Source organism: Mustelus asterias, chromosome 6 (genome assembly GCF_964213995.1).
Source record: "Mustelus asterias chromosome 6, sMusAst1.hap1.1, whole genome shotgun sequence".
NCBI classification, from domain to species: Eukaryota; Metazoa; Chordata; class Chondrichthyes; order Carcharhiniformes; family Triakidae; genus Mustelus; species Mustelus asterias.
The window spans coordinates 113,759,275-113,772,057 of NC_135806.1; the positions used below are offsets into that span (position 1 = coordinate 113,759,275).

Consider the following 12,783-nt stretch of genomic DNA (forward strand, 5'->3'; position numbering starts at 1 on the left):
AGTCCAGAACTGACACGGAGCATTCAACAGCCCCCGAGAGGTAGACAATTCCACTGATTCGCCATCCTCCGAGGAAAAACATTTCTCATTCTAATCTTAATGGCTGATCTCTAATCTTGAGATAATGACTCCTAGTTCGAGAATCTACACCCGGGGGAAACAGCCTCTTAGTCATAGAGTTAGAGTTTTAGAACATGGAAAGTGGCCCTTCAGCCCATTGTGTCCACACCAGCCATCAAGCACCTATCTATTCTAATCCCATTTTCCAACATTTGGCCTGTTGCCTTGGTTGCTTAAAGTGCTCATCTAAATACTTCTTAAATGTTGTGAGGCTTCCCGCCTCTACCACCCTTTCAGGCAGTGAGTTCCAGATTCCCACCACCAAAGAACAAAGAAAATTACAGCACAGGAACAAGACCTTCGGCCCTTCAAGCCTGCACCGACCATGAAGACTGGAGGATTGCAAATGTTGTCCCCTTGTTCAAGAAGGGGAGTAGGGACAACCCTGGTAATTATAGACCGGTGAGCCTTACTTCTGTTGTGGGCAAAGTATTGGAAAGGATTATAAGAGATAGGATTTATAATCACCTAGAAAGGAATAATTTGATTAGGGATAGTCAGCACGGTTTTGTGAAGGGTAGGTCGTGCCTCACAAAACTTATTGAGTTCTTTGAGAAGGTGACCAAAGAGGTGGATGAGGGTAAAGCGGTTGATGTGGTGTATATGGATTTCAGCAAAGCGTTTGGTAAGGTTCCCCATGGTAAGCTTTTGCAGAAAATACGGACACATGGGATTGAGGGTGATTTTGCGGTTTGGATCAGGAATTGGCTAGCTGGAAGAAAACAGAGGGTGGTGGTTGATGGGAAATATTCATCCTGGAGTTCAGTTACTAGTGGTGTACCGCAAGGATCTGTTTTGGGGCCACTGATGTTTGTCATTTTTATTAATGACCTGGATGAGGGCGTGGAAGGATGGATTAGTAAATTTGCGGTTGACACTAAAGTCGGTGGAGTTGTAGACAGTGCGGAGGGAAGTGGCAGGTTACAGAGGGACATAGATAAGCTGCAGAGCTGGGCTGAGAGGTGGCAAATGGAGTTTAATGCGGAAAAGTGTGAGGTGATTCACTTTGGAAGGAGTAACAGGAATACAGAGTACTGGGCTAATGGTAAGATACTTGGTAGTGTGGATGAACAGAGGGATCTGGGTGTCCATGTGCATAGATCCCTGAAAGTTGGCATCCAGGTTGATAGGGTTGTTAAGAAGGCGTATGGTGTGTTAGCTTTTATTGGTAGAGGGATTGAGTTTCGGAGCCAGGAGGTCATGCTGCAACTGTACAAAACTCTGGTGCGGCCGCATTTGGAGTATTGCGTACAGTTCTGGTCGCCGTATTATAGGAAAGATGTGGAAGTGTTGGAAAGGGTGCAGAGGAGATTTACCAGGATGTTGCCTGGTATGGTGGGAAGATCGTATGAGGAAAGGCTGAGGGGCTTGAGGTTGTTTTCGTTAGAGAGAAGGTGGTTAAGAGGTGACTTAATAGAGGCATACAAGATGATCAGAGGATTAGATAGGGTAGACAGTGAGAGCCTTTTTCCTCAGATGGTGATGGCTAGCATGAGGGGACATAGCTTTAAATTGAGTGGTGAGAGACATAGGACAGATATTAGAGGTAGGTTCTTTACTCAGAGAGTAGTAAGGGCGTGGAATGCCCTGCCTGCAGCAGTAGTGGACCCGTCAACATTAAGAGCATTCAAATGGTTATTGGATAAACATATGGATGATATTGGAATAGTGTAGATTAGAGGGGCTTTAGATTGGTTCCACTGGTCGGCGCAACATCGAGGGCCGAAGGGCCTGTACTGCGCTGTAATGTTCTATGTTCTATGTTGCCCGACTGAACTAAAACCCCCTACCCTTCCGGGGACCATATCCCTCTATTCCCATCCTATTCAAGTATTTGTCAAGACGTCCCTGAAAAGTCACTATCCGCTTCCACTACCTCCCCCGGCAATGAGTTCCAGGCACCCACCACCCTCTGTATAAAAAGATCAGGTTTAAGGTGCGAGGGGCAAGGTTTAAAGGAGATGTACATCTCCTTTAAACCTTGCCCCTCGCACCTTAAACCTGTGCCCCCTAGTAATTGACTCTTCCACCCTGGGAAAAAGCTTCTGACTATCCACTCTGTCCATGCCTCTCATAATCTTGCAGACTTCCATCAGGTCGCCCCTCAACCTCCGTCGTTCCAGTGAGAATAAACCAAGTTTCTCCAACCTCTCCTCATAGCTAAAGCCCTCCATACCAGGCAACGTCCTGGTAAATCTTTTCTGTACGCTCTCCAAAGCCTCCACATCCTTCTGGTAGTGTGGTGACCAGAACTAAACACTGTGTTCCAAGTGCAGCCTAACTATGGTTCTATAAAGCTGCAACATGACTTGCCAATTTTTAAACTCAGTGCCCCAGCCGATGAAGGCAAGCATGCCGTATGCCTTCTTGACTACCTTCTCCACCTGCATGGCCACTTTCAGTGACCTGTGTACATGTACACAGGTCACTGAAAGTACCCTTTGCCTATCAATACTCCTAAGGGTTCTGCCATTTACTGTATATTTCCTATCTGGAACAGACCTTCCAAAATGCATTACCTCACATTTGTCCTTTGGGTGAAAACAATTTCATAGAATCCCTACAGTGCAGAAGGAGGCCATTCGCCCCATTGAGTCTGCACTGACTACAATCCTGCCCAGGCCTTATCCCCCATAATCCCATGCATGTACCCTAGCTAGTCCCCCGAAATTAAGGGGCAATTTAGCATGTGGCCAATCGACCTAACCAGCACATCTTTGGATCCATCTCTTACAAAGCTCCTGTCCCTTAACTTAAATTAGCATCTAGCCTGTCAACTCCTCTCAGAATTTCACCTGTTTTAATGAGATCATCTCCCATTCTTCTAAAAATCAAAGGTTAAGGGTCCATTCTATTCCACCCACACGATCTCTCCTTAATAGCTAGATTTTCACTCAATGTTCATGCATGCAAACAGGTGACTGACTCCAAGTTGGAAATATTTTGGCAGAAAGATCAAGGAGTGATCATTGGCTTACTTACCACAGCTGAAAGTTGGCAGCCTGTGTGGAATCACAGAAGTCAACTCCCATGGAGACAGTCTTCGACGTCCCAGGCTCAAGGCACTCTGGAACAAGAAAAATTATATTTCAGCAATTTGTACAGATGGTAATGGAAGATGGTTTCAGTTTATTTCTCCACCAGCACAGAAATAATGAGCTGAGTGCAGAAACATTCCAGGACTCCAAGACATTTAGGGATTAAAGGCTGCGATTTAACTTTCCAATCACTTAAAATGTCTTTCTTTTCTTTTTCTATCTTTCACTAACAATTTTTTCACCTTTCTCTGTTCCAAGTAAATCGATCACACTCCAGTATCTCGTCATGAGATCATCAGAATTAGGAGGCGGCCGCCATTTGGTCCATCGAGCCCTGCTCCTTCATTCAATAAGACCATGGCTGATCTGATTATGGCCTTAACCCCGCTTTCCTGTCTGAACATCATAACTCGACTTCCTTGTTTATCCAAAAGGTGTCTTCCTCAGTCTTTTTTAAAATTCATTTCATGGGATGTGGGCACCATTTGCTAGACCAGCATTTATTCCCCGTTCCTAGCTGCCGTTGAGAACATGGGTGGTGAGCTGCCACTGCAGCCCCTGAGGTGTAGGTATATGCACAGGGCTGTTAGGGAGGGAATTCTAGTATTTTGACCCAGTAACAGTGAAGGAACAACAATCTATTTCCAAGTCAGGATGATGAATGTCTTGGAGGGGAACCTTCAGTTGGTGTTCCCGGCTATCTGCTCTTCTCATCGTTCTAGATGGGAGTGGTCGTGGGTCGGGAAGGTGCTGCCCAAGGAATCTTGGTGAGTTCCTGCAGTGCATCTTGTAGATGATGCACACTGCTGCCACTGTTTGTCAATGGTGGAGGGATTAAATGTGGTGGAAGAGGTAGCTTTGTCCTGGATATTGTTGAGCTGCTTGAGCATTGTTGGAGCTACACTCATCCAGGCAAGTGGAGAGTCATACTCCTGACTCAGATGAAATTGTTCTTCATCACCTTCTTCAATGAGAGACTCCTCTTTCTGAAACTGTGTCCGCTAGTTCTAGATTCCACCATGAGGGGACGCAGCCTCTCAGCATCTACTCCGTCAAGCCACCTCAGAATGCTACATGCTGCATAAAGACAACCTTTCATTCTTGACTCCAATTTGTAAAGGCCCAATCTTCTTGGCATTATTTCATAAGACAACCCATTCATCCCAGGAATCAGTCGAGTGAACTGCGACCAATGCAAGTATATCCTCCTTAATTAAATGGACTTCAACATTGTACATGAAATTCCAGGTGTGTCCAGTACAGTTGTGGCAAGTCCTTCCAGTTTTAAATCCCCCTCACCCATCCTCCTTGCAATAAAGGGCAATTGCATCTTTGGTATTGTCCAGGTGATAATCTTCTCAGCTGAGCCAAGGCAGCAAGTGTTGGCAGGTTATTGAACTGTCAGAAGCATCAGGGCTAAACCAATCTTGTGTTCAACCGAGATCCACAAATGCATTTCCACTGACTGTTGGTAAATAGCAATTCAGCACACAGGCCTTAGCCTTTCTGACACAAAGATGCTGAGGTCAATTCCAATTTGCCTTCCACAGTCCTCTCTTTCTTCCTTTTACATCACACCTCTAACCGCTCACCCCCAACCACAGCACCATACGACTTAAATACATAGGGCAGCAATCAGAGATATTTTTACTCTGTTTCGTCTCAACACCCTATGACCTTAACCAAAGCCCTCAGGGGCACTGTATTTGAAACGTCTCCATTATAATTTTGGTTTCTATCAAAACAATACCTATTTGCTGGTTTCATGCCACTGGATTAAGAAAATACCATTTTAAAATGTTTTGAATATTAATCACATTTGATCATATAACAAAGTTAGTTTTATTTCAGCTCCATCACTAAGGCAATCGAGCAGTTGCCAAAATAGGCATTTCATAGAATCCCAACAGTGAAGAGGCCATTCAGCCCATCGAGTCTGCACCTACTCTCTAACAGAATATCATGCTCAGGCCCTCTCCCCTGCCCTATCCCCATAACTCCACACATTTACCATGGCTAATCCATCTAACCTACACATCTTGGGACATTAAGGGGCAATTTAACATGGCCAATCCACCTAACCTGCATATCTTTGGACTGTGGGAGGAAACTGGAGCACCCGGAGGAAACCCACGCAGACATGGGGAGAACATGCAAACTCTACACAGAACAGAATATCAGAAATTTTACGGGTGCAATCTTACAAAATGGAAAGCATGACTTGTATAAGAATGTTGCAGTACCTATTTCGTAGAAATCATGCATTTGCATCCCTGATGCAAGCTTCCGTTCTCCTACTCGGATGTTCCTGATTTCTTTGTCAGAGCTATTGGTTAGTGCGATCTGAACAGACACCATTTTTGTGTTGTAAATACATGGCTGACGTGGGAAGTGATACTCCGCTCCAAGGCCTTTTCCGGACATCCGATGAAGTAGTGTGTGTGATTTTGAAGGAACAAATACTGGAGTGGTCACCTAAACCGCAAAAAAGCACAGCAATTTAAATAGTTCAAACAGTAACGTACAACCTTGAAAATTTACATCAGTCGTTCCGAATCAGATCTATCCCGAATTTAGTGCATTTCCCATGTACTTAAATTCAAAAAGAAAATTGGAAACATCGGTTCTGCTGATTCCTTTCATCCCAAATTCAAATTCTGGATAGGCAGAATTGAAGAAGTGCACACGGACTTTCAGAAAGTGGTTGATAACGTGCAACATAACAGATTAGCCAGAAACATCAACCCAATAAATATTAAAGGAACAGTGGCAGCACAGACAGCAGTGGTGACCAATCATTTTCAGACTGGGGCATAAAGTTCACAGATGACACAAAGCTGGGGAATGTAGGAAGCAGTGAGGAGTATAGGAGCAAACTTGAGGCGAACACAGACTGGTGAAATAGGTAGAAACGGTAGGTGAAATTAATGCAACCAAGTGATGCAGGGATGCATTTTGGAAGAAACAAGAAAGATTCAATGCAGATTACATAGTATAATTTTAAAGGGGGATGCAAGAAACATAAATATTTAAAGGTTCACACATACAACAGGCCGGTCAGACTTTGAAATAATACAGCACCCTTGGCTGTATAAATTGAGTAAGAAGTCTCACAACACCAGGTTAAAGTCCATGGTATTTGCTACCAAATAAACCTGTTGGACTTTAACCTGGTGTTGAGAGACTTCTTACTGTGTTCACCCCAGTCCAACGCCGGCATCTCCACATCATGTATAAATTGAGGCAGAGACTACCAAATTTTATGCTTTATGTTAAATCTTCATAAATCACTGGTTAGGCTTCTGTTAAGAGTATTGTGTCCAATTTTGGGCACCACACTTTGAGGATGTCAAGGCTTTGGAGAGGGTACAGAGGGGATTTACCAGAATGATATCAGAAATGAGTGATTTCCATTATGTGGAAACATGAGAATTTTTTCCTTAGAGCAAGGTGGTCGAGGGGAGATTTATTGGAGATATTCAAAATGATGAGTGGTTTAAAAAGAGTAGACAAGAAGAAACTGTTTCCAACAGAGGGAGGGTCGGTAATCAACAGACACAGATTTAAGATAATTGGCAAAAATTCCTGGTAGAGTGGGAAACAAGTACGTGTTCTTTCTAAGCAGCGAGGTATAATGATTTGGAATGTATTACATTGAAAAGGTGTTGGAAGCAGATTCATTAGCAACTTTCTAATTGTAATTGGATATTCATTGTACTTGAAAAGGAGAAATTGGCAGGGATATGAATAGAGAGTTGAGGAGTGGGACTAATTGGATGTTTCTTTCAATAAGTTGCAAGATTCTATGATTTGACAATACATTTAATCTGTTTAACAATATCTATTTAACAAATCTGTTAATACTGCTGCATGGATCTCTGTTTATCCTTTCTTCAATCCCCAGGTGCTGACCTGCTCAGCAATCCCTCCCAAGTGAGTCAGCAGCAAATGCAGAATTTGAACAACTTGGAACAAATTTTAATCAACTCTGCAGTCCTTAATTCTTATCTTACAAAGAAAATACACCCCCTGAAAAATTCATAGATTGCAACCAATATCCTTTCAGCAAATAAAAATACACTTGGCTTTTGCTGCAGTTTCTTTTCGACAGTGCACAAGCGTAAACACACTATGTACTGAGTGGCTTTTTTTTTGGATCCATTACTTCTGCTGTACACAATACTCATAAATCTGTTTAAGAGTCTTAAAATGACAATGCCTAGTTTGTTTTACCGGGAGTGAACTACAATCTTTAAAAATATTTTGCAATCCCATCGTCCATTATCCTCTCAGTAGTTGGGTTTTGCAAGTGCTCTTCCTGTTCAACTGCTGACCATATCATCATTCTTGGAATGTTTTGTGCAGCATGCTCCATGAAGACAATCGCAGGGCTCAAAAGGCTTGATGCACTGAAAGGCCACCACAGACCATTCACATATTTCATCTGTTTATTGCGATAAGCAAATAGCCCGTGGAATGACAGCGCACATAACTGTCAAATGAGTAACACTTAGGTTTAGTGAAACATTTATATGGGCCTTTACCTCTCTTAGAAACAGGCAGCATCTCTCAATGCCATCCAAAAGAAAAGTCTTACATTTTTAACACTTCACTAAAAAATAACTGAAGAGTGTAAAATGACAAATACCTTGTGCAGTTAGCTGGTAATGGACCATACTCTCAACTCATTTAGATTTATGCAATATAAACTTGTCACTAATAATTAATTTATGAGACAGCTGTTCCCAGAATCTTCCAAGTCTATCGTTACAGAAGCTCTTAAGCAATACCTTTAAAAACTGGAGGAGGTTTCAAAGCATTTTTTTAAAAAAAAGAAAAATAGACTGGTCTCTAATAATCTGAAAGCAAAGTAAAACCTTAAAAACAACAGGTAGCACAATCAACTAAATTAGGTTAACTGGAAATAATATTACTGAATGCACAGCTAAGCATCTCTGAAAATTAAAGGCTCTGTACTGCTTCCACATACATTTTTCGCTAATGGTAACTTACAGTGGCTCTGTTTGTAAAGCACTTAGTGTCACTTGTAGCTAGTGCAAGCAATAGTTCAAACAATTTGTCTATTTTGTGAGAAATAAAAATCTATTTGCAAGTTGCTGAGTTTTATGAGGTGATGCCATTGCTTCATTAATAATCAACAGTTCAGTGTTCCAGTCATTTTTCACAAGGATTGTACCTAAAGCAACCAAAGGCAAGTGTTATTTTTCAAGATAACCCCAAGAAAATATTACCCAGCAGACTTCCCTCAAAACTACTCTCTGCCAAATTCTCAAACCAATGCGAAACCAAAAGGAAGCAAAAGGCCTTTTGTCTAATCTCTAAACTCCCAAATGATGGATGATTTTCAAACACTTTCGAAGCAACTACCATTGCAATAATTTGCAAAAATTAAGTTCTAATCTCATACATCTCTACAATCTATATATTTTCTAATACGCTTTGTGGGTGTTTCAAGTCAACCTTTCCCTATGTCCACATTCACAACAAAAATCAACAAAAACATGCGTTATAGTGGCACCCTCTACTAATGGTAGTGCAGCAATTGGTGGGGGGTAGTTATGTAACAGGTTTACATTGTCAGTTTCCATTTTAAAATTAGGACACAAAAATATAAATGTACCACAATGTAGCCAGATATGATCTGAGGCGATCCATCAAAGATGCTAAAAGACAGCAATGGACCAAGCAAGAGTCTCAGGTTAACCATGTGGACCACCGTCAACTATGGCAAAGTCTGCAAGACATAACAGGCTACAAGATGAAGGCATGTAAAATCACTGGCACCAATGCATGCCTCCCTGGTGAGCTCAACGCATTTTATGCCCGCTTTGAGAAGAGGTCAGCGAGAGCACGCCCTCCACCCCAGAAGCCGCGGATAAACCTGTATCCGAGATCACCATTGTATGTGTCTGATCAGCCTTCTTAAAGATCAACCCACGGAAAGTGATTGGCCTGGATGGGATATTCAGATCCTGTGTGGACCAGCTGGCAGGGGTATTCGCAGATATCTTCAACCTCTCTTTACAACAATCTGAGGTCCCTACCTGCTTCAAGACGCCGACCATCATCCCGGTACCAAAGAAAAGCCAAGCAGCGTACCTTAATAACCATCGTCCGGTGACTCTGACATCCACCATTATGAAGTGCTTCTTAAGGTTAGGCATGGCATGAATCAATACCGTCCTCCCAGATTGCCTGGTCCACTACAGTTCACCTACCGCCGCAACAAGTCCACAGCAGACACCATCTCCCTGGCCCTGCACTCAACCATGGAGCACCTAGATAACAAAGACACCGATGTAGCGACTACAGCTCAGCCTTCAACACCATTATTCCTATGAGACTCATCTCCAAACTCTGTGGCCTGGGCCTCGGCTCCTCCCTCTGTGACTGGACCCCGAACTTCCTAACCCACAGACTGCAATCAGTAAGGATAGGCAACAATACCTCCTCCACAATCATCCCCAACACCGGTGCCCCACAAGGCTGTGTCCTCAGCCCCTTACTATACTCCTTATACACCTATGACTGTGGGGCAAAATTCCCCTCCAACTAGATTTTCAAGTTTGCTGATGTCACCGCACCCCCCCCCAACATTAGTTAAGAAAGCCCACCGACACCTCTACTTACTCAGAAGACTAAAGAAAATTTGGCATGTCCGCTATGACTCTCCTTAACTTTACAAATACACCTTAGAATGTATTCTTTCTGGTTGTATCATAGCTTGGTATGGCTCCTGCTCTGTTCAAGACTGCAAGAAACTACAAAGGGTCGTGAACGAGGCCCAAACCAGCCTCCCATCCTTTGACGCTGTCTACACTTTCTGCTGCCTCAGGGAAACAGCCACCATAATCAAGGACCCAGACATATTCTTTTCCACCTTCTTCCATCGAGAAAAAGGTACAAAAGTCTGAGGACACGTACCAACCAACTCAAGAACAGCTTCTTCCCTGCTGCCAACAGACCTACCTCACATTTAGTTGATCTTTCTCTACACCCTAGCTATGACTGGAACACTACATTCTGCACCCACTCATTTCCTTCTCTATGTACGGTATGCTTTGTCTGTATAGCGTGCAAGAAACAATACTTTTCACTGTATGCTAATACATGTGACAATAATAAAACAAATCAAAATCATGTATGAATTTAAAATGGGGACTGAATAATGCCTGCATACCTTTTTCCAATTATTCCTGCCCTCAAATCTCACTTCACTTGAAGATTTGGCCCGATCTTTCCATGAGCAGCACCACAGAAGATCCATTAGTAATTAAAAAAACAAGCACAAAGCTAAACAAAATGGCCTCCGGACCGGTGTGCCAATTAGCCTCCGTACATGGATACCATTCAAAGAACACAGCCCAAAATCTCATTCTGCAGTAAAGGCATCTATTGGACTAATATTTCCAACTGTTTCCATTCAAAAGCAATCAGACAGAAGTAGCCGGATCAAAATCACGTGTTCACACTCCACATCCTGCGTGTGTGCCAGTGACTAAACTTCTGCTATTTTTCCCCGTTAATTATCTCCTTCCTTTGCTGCAATTGAGAACACCCGACAATAACAGAGGTCAATCCAGAAATACAAGGTGGTGGTGTAAGGCAGAAAGTAGAAGCACATGATGACAAATATCGATTTCTCCCCTTCATTTCTTTTGGTATTAAGGACTTTGGTGAATATAAACCGTTACAAAATGGATCTCTCGGTATTTCTAAAGAAATACGAGGAGTCGATATATCAGATGTGTGGTTAAAGTCGGGCTCTGAATACCTTGGTTTGATAGTACATGCAACTCAACATCCCTGTGTAGCACTACTGCATGCGCGAAGGAATCAGGTTTAAATTCTGACCTGTGGAGAGTTGGCCAATTGCTGATCTCATTCAGACCAGAATTGTGACACAATTAGCCTCAGCACTGCTAAGCAAAGAATGTAGAGACTAGGAAAGAACTAACTACAGAAATCCGTGAAGGGCAGTCTTAATGAAGTCAAACATATGCTTCTCCTGTTGCCACACGTGTTGTCTGTCATAGTCCTGGCAAGAGCAATTTCAATCTTGTTCATGGCAGGGCAAGATGCACAATGTATTTCAAATGCCTCCAACTTTCTAAAGAAAAGGAGTCAGTCTTCCAAAACATTGGAGTCCATTATCCAGCTGACTAATTCCAGGATCAACACTGCAGACAGACCTTACCGGCTAAGTCTCTGGTTCGCCTGCCTTTTACAAATGTTCTTATGTTAATCTCAGGTCAACAGATTTGATTTTAAAGTTTAAAGTTAGTTAACCTAAAAATTTATTGGACATCTCAAATAACCTCTGTTGCTTTTGAGATAAGTAGTTCAGGGTGGAACCTTGGTTGGAATGTCAGGAAATTGTCTGTGGGATTTTACCAGAAGATTTTTGGGTTTAAGTTTAGCTAGACGTTGGTGGGTGTAAACCCAGAGTTCTGCAGGCAGAAAAAGGAAGAGTCTGCTCAGAGCTAAAAAGCATCTGTAGACCAGAAGCAAGAGGGTCATCAGGAATCAGGGGTATTTCTGAGGTGAAGACACTAAAACAAAGTGAAGCCCAGGTTTGGCTGAGAAGTCCACAGTGGTGAGGTTTTGAAGGGATGCTGGAGGATCGTTTCGCTGAAGCTTAAAGAATGACAACATTAAATTTCATATCTTGGAGGATCGCTTGAACACGGAGGAGAAATCAAGTGAATCCCAGAAGGCTGTGGCATACCTTTGGTTTGCTCCCAAAAATGTGAATGAACCTTCAAGAGTCTGGTAACTAGCCAAAGACTTTCTGGGGGAAAGTCATAAGGAAAAAGGGGAAGTTCAGGTGAGAATTTTAGTGTAAAGTATATATAATTGTGTTTTATTATGCTTTTAGTTGTGAAGCACAAGTATTCGCCCATGACAGTGTTTGCTTAGCTCATAGAATCCTACAGTGCAGGAGGCGGCCATTCGGCCCATCGAGTCTGCACCGACCACAATCCCATGAACCCATGCATTCACCCCAGATAGCCCCCCCGACACTAAGGGACAATTTAGCATGGCCAATCCACCTAACCCGCACATTTTTAGTCTGTGGGAAGAAATCGGAGCACCCAGAGGAAACCCACGGAGTCTTGGGGAGAATATGCAAACTTCACACACACACTGACCCAAGCCAGGAATCGAACCTGTGTCCCTGGCGTTGTGAGGCAGCAGTGCTAACCACTGTGTCACCGTGCCGCCCCTCATTTCTTGTACAATTTTCCTTGTTTCTTGTACAGCAAATTCACTTGTTTTAAACCAAGGAATCTTGAGGAATAATTTTTTTTCAGCCAATCGACAGGTGGTTGAATTTGTCTTTAAGTGTGAACAGTCTCCACTGCAATCGCAAAAAATGTCAAAGTAGTTTCACCACATGGACTGCAGTGGTTAAAGAAGGTCGTTGCAAATTTGTCCTTGAACTTAGAGCAGGAAGCAACGCAAACTCAAATTTAATGCAGCCATCAAGGCTATTGTATAGTTAATATTCACTGGTTCTTGTACATTCAAGGTAAAAGCACTACTGATCTTTTTCCCCCAACCAGCTGAGAACCTATGACTCACCTTCAAATATGGCAGCCAT

At 42.8% G+C, this 12,783-nt stretch overlaps 1 protein-coding gene across 2 annotated transcripts in view; it reads right to left on the minus strand.

Annotated features, from left to right (window-relative positions):
* The window catches only part of ap3b1a (adaptor related protein complex 3 subunit beta 1a), a 253,817-nt gene that overhangs the window by 57,049 nt on the left and 183,985 nt on the right, over positions 1-12,783 (minus strand). For both annotated transcript variants that reach the window (XM_078214962.1, XM_078214963.1), the window contains exons 23-24: positions 5,402-5,633; positions 3,103-3,187 (exon numbers count right to left, since the gene is read on the minus strand). In XM_078214962.1, the coding sequence (XP_078071088.1) occupies positions 3,103-3,187; positions 5,402-5,633 (317 nt within the window). The remainder of the gene's footprint in view (positions 1-3,102; positions 3,188-5,401; positions 5,634-12,783) is intronic.